Source organism: Suhomyces tanzawaensis (genome assembly GCF_001661415.1).
Source record: "Suhomyces tanzawaensis NRRL Y-17324 unplaced genomic scaffold CANTAscaffold_1, whole genome shotgun sequence".
NCBI lineage: Eukaryota > Fungi > Ascomycota > Pichiomycetes > Serinales > Debaryomycetaceae > Suhomyces > Suhomyces tanzawaensis.
This window is the reverse complement of record NW_017963636.1, coordinates 2,475,964-2,489,751: the sequence shown is the minus strand read 5'-3', so window position 1 is coordinate 2,489,751 and position 13,788 is coordinate 2,475,964. Positions and strand designations below refer to the sequence as shown.

The window sequence follows — 13,788 nt, the reverse complement described above, 5'->3', positions numbered from 1 at the left end:
ACTAGAAATACGCTCAGGAGACTCTTCGGCCTGCTGGTCCCATTTCCGTTTTCTTGGCCTCTTAGTCGGTTAGATCGTCTATGGACTGCTAGCGTCGGTTTTTTCTCGTCTGTTCCTTCTGGCCTGTTCCGTTCTCCCTGCTGGTCCCGCTGACCCATTTCGCAGCTAGGGTGGTTCCGGGTGCGATCGGACAATCCCGGATCACCACAACTCGCTCCAAACGGTGAAGTCTTCAGAGTATTGCCAGCCCAACAGGTCTTGTCAGCCCAACAGCACACACACAGGAACACTGAACCACCGCTTGCCCCGGAAAGAAACAGACCTGCTTCACCACAAGCCTCGAGGGATGACAGGCGCACGTGACCGGCTGACCCAGTGCGGCATTATTCTACTATTGGATAAATAACTGTTTATTATTATGTACATGACCGCATAAGTTGCTGTATAGAAATAGATCTATGAGAGGAAACATCCAGTTTCACACCATTTTCGCATGAGCTGGCGAGCTTACTTGGTGGCAGAGATCAAGTAAGTGACCAAGTCGTTTCTGTCCTTAGGCTTCTTCAAACCACCGAAAGCCATCTTGGTACCTGGAATGTACTTCTTTGGGTTTTCCAAGTAGTCGGACAAGGTTTGAGCACTCCATTCAACACCCTTCTTCTTGTTGGCGTCGGTGTAGGAGTAGCCTTCAGCCAAACCGGACTTTCTGCCAACGAGACCGTGCAAGTTTGGACCAACCTTGTGTGGACCACCTTGTTCGACGGTGTGACATTGCAAACATCTAGTCTTGAAGAGAGTAGCACCCTTCTTTTCGGAACCTTTTTCGTATGGAGCTGGCATTGTAGTTGTGGATAATGGAAAAAACTGGTGGTAGCCGCTGGGCACCCCCATCCTTTTATACGCGGAGTTTCGAAAAATTCCTCCAATCGTGCAGGTAATTGTTAACGCGTGGCCGCTCATTGGAAGATGTGCAACCTGCAAAATTGCCGTGTCAGACATGACACCAGATGCCAGCCGGGGTTTGAGATTACGGATGTCGGTGTATCCACACAGGGGGTTCGGGAAGGAGCCAAGCAGCCTACGAGGGTGTATGTGGCCACCAGCTTGAGGCGCAAATGGCGCACCCGTGCTCACTTTTCCCCGGGTGGCTAGACGGCTACCCATCAATTCCACCCAGCACAACCTGTAAAACCCGCGATGACTTTTTGCACCCGAGTCATCCAGCTGGTTTTGTGTGGTGTGGCCGCCGATATATCCGGAGAGAGCCCATTTGCATCCACAACCATAGAGTCACGTGTGCACATGCCCGTAGCTCTCCAGCCGTCAGTTTCGCCTGTCTCCGTCACCATCCATTGGCAGTATCCCCAAACTTGCCGTACTGTCCGTGGAGGCTGCTGTGGCGCACGAGCCGCTGCCTGTTTGGTCGCAACCATCTAGGTTGCTTTCTCTTTTGGGACACGAACGTGACTTTTTCAGCCACTCTCAGACCCCGTCGGATTTCCAGTGGTGTTACTGGTGATTCGTGCAGGACTCCTGGATGGGCTTCGGGATCTGGAGTAGCTTCTAGATCGGCTTCTGGAGTAGCTTCTGGATCTGGATCGGCTTCTGGAGTAACTTCTGGATCTGGATCGACTTCTGGAGTAGCTCCCGGATCTGCTTCTTGAGTAACTTCTGGATCCACTCCTCGAGTAGCTGGAGCCACTACGCGAGAAACTGCTCGATCTGGAGCGACTTCTTCCTCTATCTTCAGGCAATTCTGTGAGCACCTTTCTCATCTCCTCGGTCAAAACCCCCAACCCGATGGCTGTGAAGTAATTGATCGAGAAACGGATGTCATCAGCGTCCCGTTGGGTCACGTCAACTACGGGGAAAATCCCGTTGATTTTGGGCTTGACATAGGTGTCATTTATGACACGTTCAATAACCTCTTTGATTCCCAATTCCTCTACCATCTCTTGGAAGACAAACTTCAAGAGAATCCGGCTCGCCGAGTTTGTGTCTCGCTCTGTGAGCTTGATTTCGTCCCAGCCTTCTTCCAATGCGAGCTTATCCGATGCGTAGAGATGCCCAAAGAATTTCCCCACATTCCTCAAGCTGTTCACCTCAAGCAGTTCAACTAGCTCGTAGTACTTCTTGAAGAGCTTGACGAACGTCCCGTGCCACCACTTACTGGTAGCACAAAGCTTTTCCCCAATCACACCAAAATACTTGGAGTACGTCTTTTCTTGAGAACAACATTTGATAATCATATCTGCCAAAACTTCGTTGTTGACAGCCTTTTCTTCCTTGGACTTCTGGAAGTTCATCTTGAGTAATTTATGCACAGCTTCGTCCGCTGACATGGACGACATCACCTTAAGATAGACCGTTTTCTGGTACTGCAATAAGTCTGCTTCTGTAAAGTCGTGTACCACTTCTGCCGGCTTCGTTTCTTCCGCTTCGACAGGCACCTGTTCTGGCAATATTTCTTGCTTGAAACTAGCGTAATTTCTCTCGTTTTCCTCGTAGTTTTCATCATAACTAAATACATTCAAGTTCTCTTCACCATCAATATCTTCATCCAATTCCACCACATGTGTCTCTTGGTCCTCCTCCTCCACCAAGTCGAGGGTCTTGGGAATTGATGGATAATCCTTGAAATTGGTCTGTCTTACTCTCAACAACTGCTGTATTGTTGAGTGGCTTGCCCTAAGGTTGTTGTCTCTCAACATCTCTCGATACTTGGTGAAGATCATTTCCAGCACAGCAGGCGAGTTCTTCACCAAGTAGCTACCTACGACCTTGAGTGCCTCGGTGGCAATGAAGATGGTGTCGTGGGTGGGCTTTTCAAGAAGGAGTTGGACAGTTTGGAGAATGACGATTTCGCTCAACACTCGCTGGTTGACCAAATAACTCAAGAAAGCCAAGGACGACACACAGATGGCTCGGTTGTTCTTCATGTAGTTTCTTCTGAATTGTAATATCAACCGTTTCACTATCAATTCGCCGACACTGGGGAGCTTGGAGTTGAGAATAGCAATGAAACACGCAAATAATTCGGTAAATCGGGTGTCACTCAACTGCCACTTCATGATATTCCGCACAAGGAGCCCCCTGCCTCTTTCGATGTTCAATTTGAACAACTCTAGCACCGTTTGTTGGATGTTGTGGACGTCTAGAACTGCAATCTGCGAGTGGATCGACTGTTTGAGGATGTACCACAGGATTTTCTGGTAGGTGGCATCTTCTGGTGAGAGACTACTCTGGAGCGACTGCAATTGGGCAGCTATGGCCGGGGTGTAGGGCTGTTTGAGCAAGCTGTGGAATGGGTGTGACATCTGAAGCACAGCTAAACGGGTGAAAAAGTGGCGATCCTGGCAGAAAAAAAGGCTAGAAAGGTATACTGCAACTCAGTTTTGCGGTGGAATGGGAAAGCACTAGCTATAGTGCTATTGTAGAAGTATTCTATTGCGGTGTAGCCGTGGTGCTAGTCTTATCTGAATGTCAGATTTAGATGTAGTGCGAAAAACGCGATGGCATCGAAATCACACTGAGAAAGAGCCTTCAAAAGTACCACAACGACAGTGTAAGACACACACTTTACGAGACAACTGTGCCTACAGCTCACCAGCAACAAGTCAGAAACCAACCGCTGAGTTCCACAAACAATCACGGCCCAGACATTACCGGCTCCCGACACAGAAATAACCCCACTAGTGCCCCACAATGTCGGTACGATGCCTTCGTTCCTACTCCACCTCCAACATCAAAAGCAAGCTCGACCACTACATTGAGACGGGACAGATCTCCAAGTATGCGCCTAGACAGCTCGAGCGCAAGTTCCAAAAAGGACCCCTCAAATCGGAGGCGTACTCGCCCCAGAAAGCCCTCCTTATCTTGAAGGCAAAGTACGACTCCAGCCTCTTCCAGGACGCCAACGGGCAGGGAATCAGGCTCTCGTCGCTAGCAGCCAAGGATTTGGGAGTCAGCTCGCCCAAATCGTTGCAGATCTACAAAAATCTCCACCACATCAAAAGCGCAACCAGAAAGTCCATTGACAAGCGGCTCCTCTTGGCGCTCATGGGCACCAACGAGGCCCAGCTCAAAGACCCGTATTTGGTGACAGCAGACGTGTTGAAACTACTCGAAAGAGATGGCGAAACCACCAGAGCCTTGGGTCTCATCAGACTCGCTCGCGCAGGGTCGTCCGTCCTGGGAATCGTGGGCATGAACGCCATCCTCCAGTGGCTACTCGAGAAAAGAGACCACAAGCAAGCAATCAAGTGCTTAAACGACCGGAAGAAGTGGGGCATTCCGCTTAATTCCCACACCTATGTCATATTGTTCGATGGCTTGTCTACCAGTCATGAATGGGGAAAAGCCCAGGACGAGACGTGCCAGTTTGCCCTTGAGCTCTTCGAGAAGTATAGAGTGGAGTCCATCGACGGTGACCCAAAAAAATTGGGAAAATGTGGAATAGAACACTTCAACGCATTATTGAGTTTTTTGGTGAAGAATTTCACCAACGAACAGGAGCTTGCATGGGCAGTATTCGACACCTTGAAGGGAAAGAAGACAGATGATGCAAAAAAAATACCGACCCTTGTCCCAAACAGCCAAACTTTCACAATTTTTTTGAATGGCCTCAAGAAGTACTCAGAAGCCCAAGCAACCACAATCAAGGCCAATAAGAAATTGACCAACAAGGCCAAGTCGGCCCAGTTGATCAAAAATCATCAAACCTTGGTTGAAACTGCTAACTTGATTTTGGACAAAGTGATCAAAGCATCCACACCTCCAATCCCTCCTACTAAGGAACAAGCCCAAGAGGACCCAGAGGTATTGGTGACTTACCGGGCACAAATGAACAGAATTCTAATGACTATCGACCCAGCATTTGTATCGGTATTTGTGTCATGCTACATCAACGGTTTCAGTGGAAGTGGAGTGGATATCGATGGAGGAAGCCACTACAAGTATGTTCAGCAAGGTTTGGAGTATTTGAAAGCGTGGTGTCCTGAGATTGATCAGATGTTCCAATTTGTGAACGAACAAGCCAGAGCAGATAATATCATTTCTCCAGGAAAGTCAGTGAAGTACATTACTGATACCAGGCTTAAAAACTCCCAGGATGATAAGGAAGACTTGACTCCCACCTTGCCACAATTGGATCCTTCTAAAATCAACCCAATGGTGGTATTTCCTCCTTCTCCATTTTCTAAGAACAAGACCAGGGCCATTTTCAGCGATAAAAAGAAACCATTAGTTGACTTCACCAGGCTCACATACGATGAGGTTCAGATGATTTTGGCTGACAAGAATTTCAAGGATTCCAGAGGCAAATACGGTAAGAAGATGCCAGCTAATATCCAGCTCACCCAGACAACCAAGAAACAGGGAATCAACAAATTTTTGCTCATGAACGTTTTCGATGGTCTTGTTAGATTGGGTAGACACCAAGAATTCATTCTCAGCATGTGGTACGCTTTGGATAGATGGGGAGGACTTGATTTACAAAAAGAGTTTGACTACTTTAAATGCGAGAAATTCTTGACTAGTGAGAGATATCCTAAGTTTTATGTTGATAAGAAGGAAGTTGGAACACAAGTGGATACCAAAAAACTTACTGAAAAGCAAAAGTCTACTGACGACAGTATTGTGGATTTATTGCTTGTGGAGAACTTGATCTACAAGCTCAACGAGCAGTTCAAGCAAAAGGGCTTGAGTGCCAACAATACTATAGTTGAAGTGTTTTCGGCTTTGGTGAACAAGGACATCAATTTGGCATATAAGTTGGTCCCTCGGTTCAAGACAGTGGATGTGATTTTCTCCAGTTTGATGACTGATATCCACTACTTCAACGACTACACGTTCAACCAGGAACAATTGAACAAGTCTAAGGAATCCAAGGAACCCAAAGAACTTAAAGTGAAAAATACTAAGGAGGATAAATATCATCGCTACATTTCCAAAGATCAATTATCCCACTTTCTTCCCTCTTTGGCACACTTCATGGACTCTCTTCTTGTATTCGAGTCGCAAAAGAGTTCACAAGACAAATACTTGTTGCCAAACATGTACTTAGAGTCGTTAAACCGAATTTTGGATAGGCTTTATTCCGCAGCATGGATCAATGTTAATGCTGAGGATAGTATTATGTTTCACAAATATATTATTCGCTCGGGAATAATGCTGTTTAAGCCCCGTGAATTTGTCGATCCTAGAGAAAAGCTTGAGTACGCTTCCATAATAAAGTCCTTAAGAGCATACCATCAGTGGTTCAAGGAAAACAAGAACTTGAGTAAACAGGATGTCCGCATGGGAAACTCTATCAAAGCTTTGTTCCAATTGCGGAAGACCGACACAGACTCCGAAGACAAATTGAAGTCGATATTGAAGTCGATCTACAGGCATTCTGAGCAGTAGCAGTGCAAAAATGGTGAGTATAAATACTCACTGGATAACTACAATCTCGAGTAACACATGATGATGTGCTCAATATAGTATGGACAGAAGCAATATTAAGCATGTTCCAACCTACCAATTCCATCCACTTGTATATAAATATCCTTTCTGTATATAATTTCCCCCATCAAACTAATAAATAATTGGGCCAGGGACTGTTAATTTCGTCTTAATAGTAGAAGAGCGAATTAGAAGTTTTATTTGGTATTTAATTCATTATATTTAACTTGTTTAGCTTATTTGGAACATGCGAAGTCAAGGGAGGATTATTAAAGGGTTTCTTGTGCTAGAAAAATTAACGTGGCTATTTTTTCATCTGATTATTATGATAGACTTCTGATATCTGATTAATCTGTATAGAGTTACACACCGACGGAAAATTCTGATTGTACTATAAACAACTAGTTTATGTTTTAAATTGCTGCATGTTGGTTTACAAGAGTGAAGCATCGGTTCCCCTGATATACATTCCATTTACACTGTAGCAATATTCACCGATCATAGAGAAACTAATTCAGGTGTTTTTGGCAACTACTTATTCCCATTAGAGAGTTTAGCCAACCATATAGCAACTAGCCCACTAGCTCAATCGGTCCCTACTGCAAATTCTCCAGTACCACTTCAAAAAGAACATTTCTATAGAAATAACTAGAATACGTTTCCCCCACAAAAACCAGCATATTCATGTCCTACATATAACACTCAGTATAGACCGAAGGCAATCAGCCATATCTTCCATTTCTACACCACCACACCAATGCCCCATCCCGTCATTGTGGTCTCAGACCATACCAGAGACAACTCTCTGCTCTTCCTGCTTGTTTTGGGCCAGCCTGGACTCACAAGGGTGGATATTCTCATCGCAACCCCCATACAAGAATCTGTCACCCTCAATACTGTGTTGTCCAGTCTCTACTATTCGGCCAGATCGGTGGCTACTTCAGCTGGCTACGACTATGCGTTTGAAATCAACGTGCTTTTCAACAAATCCATTGACGCTTCGGTGACCAAAAACTGGAATGTGTTGTTCAAACAACAAGACGCTGCTACTGGCTTCCATTTGCCTCCACACCTCCGTGTGGTGGAGTTCACCAGCGAGTCTTTGTCCAAAAAGGATACTGAATCAAGGGAAACTTTGTCTGCGCTGGACTCGGACTCAGGCTCCCGCAAACGCCAGCAGTACCATACAGTGGCACTTGGAGGAACCTTCGATCACATCCACGATGGCCACAAGGTTCTTCTTTCGTTAGCATCGTTCATGACAAGAACTAAGTTGATCGTGGGGGTCACCGGGCCTGAATTATTGACCAACAAGAAGTATGCCCAAGCATTGGAGTCGTACAGCACCAGACAGCAGAGAGTGCTTGATTTCTTGGGAGTGATCCTGAACCCACGGGACTACAACGTGGAGATATACAAGATTAACGACGTCTGTGGACCCACTGGCTTCTTGGAAGACATTGATGCATTAGTGGTGAGTGCTGAGTCCAGCAAGGGAGGTGAGTTTGTCAATAATTACCGAGCAGAACGAGGATTCAGGCAGTTGGATATCCTGTCGATTTTGGTTATAGGCGGTGACAAATCCAGCGAAGAGAATGGCTGGAAGGGGAAATTGAGCTCTACCGATATCAGAGGCGAAATTCTCAGAAGGGGCTAGATTTGTTACAATGAAGAATAAATTAAAATTTAGATATGAATTACACCACGAGACAGATCAATTACGGCTGGAATTAACATTTGCATCACCCTATATGTTCGCTACATAGTGGTTCTTGTGATGGGTTTTTACCGAAGCCTGAGAAAACACAATTCCATCACTTAGTCGAAGTTGGTTTATCAGAAGGTCAATCAGCATTTGGTCCGTTGCTACAAGATGTCGGGCGTTCATACATAAATCCAATATAAAGCGAGAGTTGGTGCAGCAGTGCAGCAGAGAGTAGCGATTTGTGAAATAGGCTAGTTGATGGAAATACCCTTGTCAAATGGGTTTTGACGACGAGGGGTACGGTCAGGATGGTCTAAAGCGAAAGAAATGTTTGTTTGAGATTTCCCAACCTCGTCGAACAACACCAAATCGTTGTTTTCGTGATCGATGTATACCCCCTTATCCTGACTATCGGCCAATGCAAATTTGATTTTATCGAAAGCTTGAATACCCAAGCCTAATTTCTTTCTTAATCTATCCTTGGTTTCGCTGAACGTTTCCTCAGGATAGACGGCCAAAATGAAAGGAACACCATGATGGAAATTGCTGTTCTTGTAGAAGTGGAATGCTGGAATCAAGTTCAAAGTCTTGCTCAATTTCTTGGCTGTCAAGTACTCTTGCTTCTTGAATTCATCGTCCTCAAAATCCTCCAAACTAACAGGTTCTTCAGTAAATCTCTTGATCATATCGTGGGAAGACAAAATCTCTACCTCTGCAGGGAAAACACCCACATATAGATCTAGGCGTTCATCAATGGACTCTATAGGTTTGTCAAACTTGATCAAATCATTGTAGGACTTATTTTTACCACTCCACACAAGGATATGCTTATGATCTTTCTTAGGTATCTTGACCTTGTGGATCAATTTGTTGATGAGATCTGATACCAATCCTTTCTTGGGAACCAATAACTCAAAGACTTGGTACTGGAGTAGACTAGACAACCAATGAACCTTGACTGCCTTTAGATTTTCATAGTCCTTTAATTTGATGTTTAGAATCTCGTATTCAAATGAATACACTTGATTGACAGGGCAAATTTTTGGGAATATTTGAGACAACTGATGGTGACTCTTCAATGGGTGCCTTACACCTTGATGATTCACTATAAATATTCTCAAATAATCTGGGTGAACATTGGGCTCGAGTTTGGCTGCAATTTCTTGTGCTAACTCTTGGTATGTAGAAAGGGTTGAAATCCAAAAATCAAAGGATTTACTTATTTGCTTAGCCACTTCGATCTCATGTGTAGTTATCTCGTCATCTTCGGACGTATTTGTCCCCTTTTCTCCATTTACCCCATTCGTGGCTCCATTTGAGCCTTCATTTTCATCCGCCACAAAATCACTATCCTCTTCGTCAATCTCAGCCTTAAAGGGCTTCACCAGAATATGCATTCTAGTCAACAAAAATTTGTAATATTCTCGAACATCCTTGAATTTTCTATCGCCCGCAATCTCAGCAACATTAGAGGTCTGAACAGTGATAATATCACCATTGCTAAGTTCATGCTTCTCAAAAGTCAAAGTCGAATCAATTTTCTCGATTTTTGAATGTGACAACTCCTCGTACAATTCAAGCTCTTGTGAATCATCAAAGTTCAAAAACTTGTTAATATCCTTTATAATCAGTTTGATTGGATCATGCTTAGCAACTGCGATATGTGTCAACCCCTTTACTTCCTGAGCAATTGGATCAAAGTACTTGATAAATATCAAGATATGGGTTGAACCATCATCAATATCGACAAATGAATTTTCCTTACTGACTGTGGTGCCCACACTTTCAATATTGTGGACAATATCAGCAAAGTTAAAATCAGCAGGGTCAACAGCTGTATAGGTGCCTTTGATTCTGTTAAGGTTTCTCATCTCCTTGTTCACCTCCTCAACAAAAAACACCATTTCATCATACTTTCTATTGAAAGATTTAGAATATGCCTGAACAATAGTTGAGCCAACTAAACTTGGGTCAATTGGAGTATCAGCACGGTTGGTGTGGTTATTTCTATGCATTGTGTTGACCAATCTAAAAGGTAACGAGGCAAGGGACTGCTGGTCCACTATAGAGTCTTCTGCGAGGTATCCCAATTTCTCACCGATAAGCTTGTATAACGATAAATACGGATCGTCCTTTGCAACCTTCACAGTTAGTGGGTCCGCAAGTGTTCCAGCGAGTGAATCATCATAAAGTTTATTAACGGTAGAGTCCAAGGCCAAATCAAAACCGCTGAAATTATTGAAGGTCTTTGTAGTGATGAATTTTGCATTCATGAAGTATACTGCCTCCTCCATGGATTGTTCAATACGCTTGCGTTCTTGGATTTCATGTTCGATCTGTTCAGGAATGTGTTGAGGAATAGTCAGAGTGATTGCGGATTCATCCGATGGCAAAATGGTACTCAATTCAGATTCACGATAATACACCAACATATAAGCGGAGGTGACCCTTCTAATTAGATTTTCCTGTTGTTCAAGTCTTGATAATCTAGCAAACTCTGCTTGAGATAATTCGTTCGCTCCGTAATTCTCCTGGAATACTTGGGTTGGAGTTACTTTCCAAACTTTGTCGTCGTCGAATCTCAACCATGTTGAATCTTCAGCGTTGGGCTTAATCATCGCATAGTAGTGACCGTTGGAAATGCTACCTTGGTGCACCAAAACCCCATGAAGCTTGTAATTCCAGTCTTGGGACTTAACTGAAGATGGGACTTCTTCATCTAAATATGGCTTTAAATCAATCTTGTCTGGAAATTCGTAGAAGTCGTCGATCTTCACCAAATCATCAACCATAAAATCGTACTCAAATCTCTTTAATTGTAAATGCAAAACTGGAGGAAATGATTCAAACACAACTCCCTTTTTGGCATCCTGATACCCATATTCATCACCGGCTTGATATTTGTTTTCTCCATCCAACATCTCTATTTCAATGTAGTTGCGGAAAGATTCTTGTAAAGTGCGGAATCCCTTAACATTAAGCTGAATATCCCAAAAATCTTCTACTCTAGACGACTCATAAGGGACATTTACACACTTGATGTAAGACTTCATTTTACCCACGAAAATATCATTAAGACTGTTCTCGACAGCAGATCCTTTCATGGCAATTTCAAGCTTGTCCATCAAGATACGGTTAAGTTCTTGAACATCATGTTGGGTGAATGCATCAGACGAGTCCCACCCAAAGGATTTGGTGAGTTCCATTGTTCCAACAGGCTCATTTGAAGTTGTCAACATGTAGAAGATTCTTTGAAGAGACAAGGCCACCGATGTTTTGCCTGCATTTGATGAGCTGGTAGGGATTTTGTATACCAATTCGCGAAAGTTCTTGGTTGTGAAGTAACTCTGCAACAATGAGTTGAGGTAGCAAGTAGCACCTTGGTTGTTCAACCCCACGTAACCCGCTGCCTTTTTGGAGTCGTAATCGCCAAAGTTATGCCATAACACCCCAGTAGAAGAATCATCAATCACCTTGACGTATCCAGTGATGTTCAATTTGTTGTTCTGAAGAATTGGGGCCAGGTGGGCGGAAATACGAGGGTTTGAGGAGTTGGCTATTTGAAGTTGATGGACTTCCACGAGAGACGAAAATCCCCAGTCTGTCTCGTTCTTGTTGAACCGATGGCTGGAGCCACTGGGCAAGTGGGACTCGGGATGGGCTGGGTTCCAAAGGTCCAATCCGAACTGTGCACACACGTACCAATCGTCAGACTCCACCAATGGATGAGGCTCCATGTAGATCGAGATGGACGTGTTGTTGCTGTTGTTTCCTCTTGGAAATAACAAGATGTTCCACTCGTAACCCCCGCATTTGAATGTGGGCGATCTGACCTTGTCCTGGGAGGCAATTGAGGACCAATTGCTGATCTCCCACACGTAGTGGGCCAGGTCCTTGACGGGATAGTCCGGCACGGGCTTCATGAGCTTATTGGCGGTGGCCTCGAAGTCGTTGGCGGGAGGTGCCACCGTTGATTTGACGCCAGCTGCAGCGACAGCAGCCACGGGAGCGGGTTCTTCCTCTAGCATATCTGCGTCGTCGTCGATGATGTCCACGGCATCAAGATCGTCCACATCGATGAGGTCCGGGTTCTCTGTTTTATACTCCAAAGGTACGGAGTTGGGTGAGTCAGCAGCCATTGTGATCTCAGCAATCGAAACTCTCTAGGCACAGGAATCAATGAGTTATTGGTGGGAGATGGTGGGGCGAATCCTATGGATGAGAAGTGTTTGGGGATGGATCAATCGCTCAATGGCATATACTAGCAATCAGGGAACAATGTGCTTAAGGATCATGAATTTTGGAGAGCATTTTTTCTGGTCATGGGGGGAGTTTAGAGGACATAGCGAGGGCGTGGCGAGAGTTTGTGAGGCGCGTAGAGAGAGATCGTGCGGGTGAGAAGCTGCGTAGCGAGGGATCGAGGGGGGTGGTGCGGGACGTAGCGAGAGACTTTGCACGCTAGGGAGAAGCCTATGGCGCGGGCTCGGACTCGGTGGCGGTCATGCCTGATGGCACGTGATGTTGCCTTTACCAGGCTTATGGAAACATCTGCTGAACTTATCTGAAACCAAACGGAGTTGTCACCAATGTGGACGATTCTTGACTGAGACTCCGTGCTTGGACGGAACAGCACGGCACGCTGAAATGTACATTTGCTCTTGAATAAATGACATTTTGTGTCTCCACCGAGATGTGGATGCAGATCGATGCAGAGCTGACATCACATTGCTCGGGCATCACTTGAGCAGCTCGTCTCACGTGCGTACCTCATACATGTGCGAGGATGCGGTGACGAGCCCATTCCGGGGTGTTACGGCCCCTGGCCGATCAAGTTATTACGTAAGCGCTTACTAATCATTATCAGGCCGACCTGGCCTCGACTGGTGCCACGCTGCTGGGCCATGCTGCTGGCCCCTCTGCCGGCTAGCCTGCTCGCTGCACCGGGTGGATCTGGCACACACGTTTCTGCCGTTTTTTTTAGCTCTGTTTCAGACCCCAGTCGTTCCGCCCCGTTGTCTAATTAAACCTAATTCCAATTATTTACAAATTTCACAATTTTTCACAATTTCCGAAACATGTTTGGTCAACAGCCGACGGTCCAGCGAGCCAGCTGGGGCCTGTTTTGGAGTTCGGGAGTGCCGTGGGCCAGCGTGGTGCAGCATCCACGCCATCCACCACCTCCAGTGAAGTTAGCCTGATGATTAGCAATCATGAGCCAATGGCCTCGGAAAGGTGCCGGGGCTTGGGCCAGATTGGGACGGAAAGATGGTGTGAGAACGGCTGCTATTGGCCCGCTCCCGAAGATTGCTCGTCGTGCTTACGTGAAGGCTCCTTGGACACTCGTCGTCCTTGGAGGCACGTTCTCGTTGCAGACTCCGCTCCTACCCCTAATGCCCAATAACGGCCTGTCTGGGGTATGTTTCAGAGTGGCCTCTAACGGTAATGTAATGAGCACACTCGGCTAGGGCATCGGCGGCCCGTGCAGCGAGCACTGACGTAGGCGGCCTTGGGAGTGCATGTGGCGAGCAGTCGGCGTACGCACCATGCGCCCAGACTTGCCCACAGCACAGATGCCCCTTCGTCGCGGTGGTCCGACACGGTACGATCGACAAAAAGGCCGGAGGCCACCTTGGCAGGAG

At 45.7% G+C, this 13,788-nt stretch overlaps 4 protein-coding genes across 4 annotated transcripts; 2 read left to right on the top strand and 2 right to left on the bottom strand.

Moving 5' to 3' along the window:
* Nucleotides 1–507: 507 nt before the first annotated feature.
* Nucleotides 508–3,317, bottom strand: CANTADRAFT_4421 (uncharacterized protein; the record flags this gene model as incomplete). Its single annotated transcript, XM_020209067.1, has 2 exons — nucleotides 508–833; nucleotides 1,670–3,317. The coding sequence occupies 2 exons, from the start codon at nucleotides 3,315–3,317 to the stop codon at nucleotides 508–510; spliced, it is 1,974 nt and encodes a 657-aa protein (XP_020067549.1).
* A 388-nt stretch (nucleotides 3,318–3,705) lies between these two features.
* CANTADRAFT_4420 (uncharacterized protein) lies at nucleotides 3,706–6,405 on the top strand (the record flags this gene model as incomplete). Its single annotated transcript, XM_020209066.1, has 1 exon — nucleotides 3,706–6,405. The coding sequence occupies one exon, from the start codon at nucleotides 3,706–3,708 to the stop codon at nucleotides 6,403–6,405; it is 2,700 nt and encodes an 899-aa protein (XP_020067548.1).
* A 1,216-nt stretch (nucleotides 6,406–7,621) lies between these two features.
* CANTADRAFT_34845 (putative pantetheine-phosphate adenylyltransferase) lies at nucleotides 7,622–8,077 on the top strand (the record flags this gene model as incomplete). The annotated part of the gene is made up of 1 exon (XM_020208610.1): nucleotides 7,622–8,077. A coding segment is annotated over one exon (456 nt), but the record flags the coding sequence as incomplete, so codon positions are not given.
* Nucleotides 8,078–8,400: 323 nt separating this feature from the next.
* On the bottom strand, nucleotides 8,401–12,177 carry CANTADRAFT_44255 (ubiquitin-specific protease; the record flags this gene model as incomplete). The annotated part of the gene is made up of 1 exon (XM_020209079.1): nucleotides 8,401–12,177. The coding sequence occupies one exon, from the start codon at nucleotides 12,175–12,177 to the stop codon at nucleotides 8,401–8,403; it is 3,777 nt and encodes a 1,258-aa protein (XP_020067546.1).
* Between the last annotated feature and the right edge of the window lie 1,611 nt (nucleotides 12,178–13,788).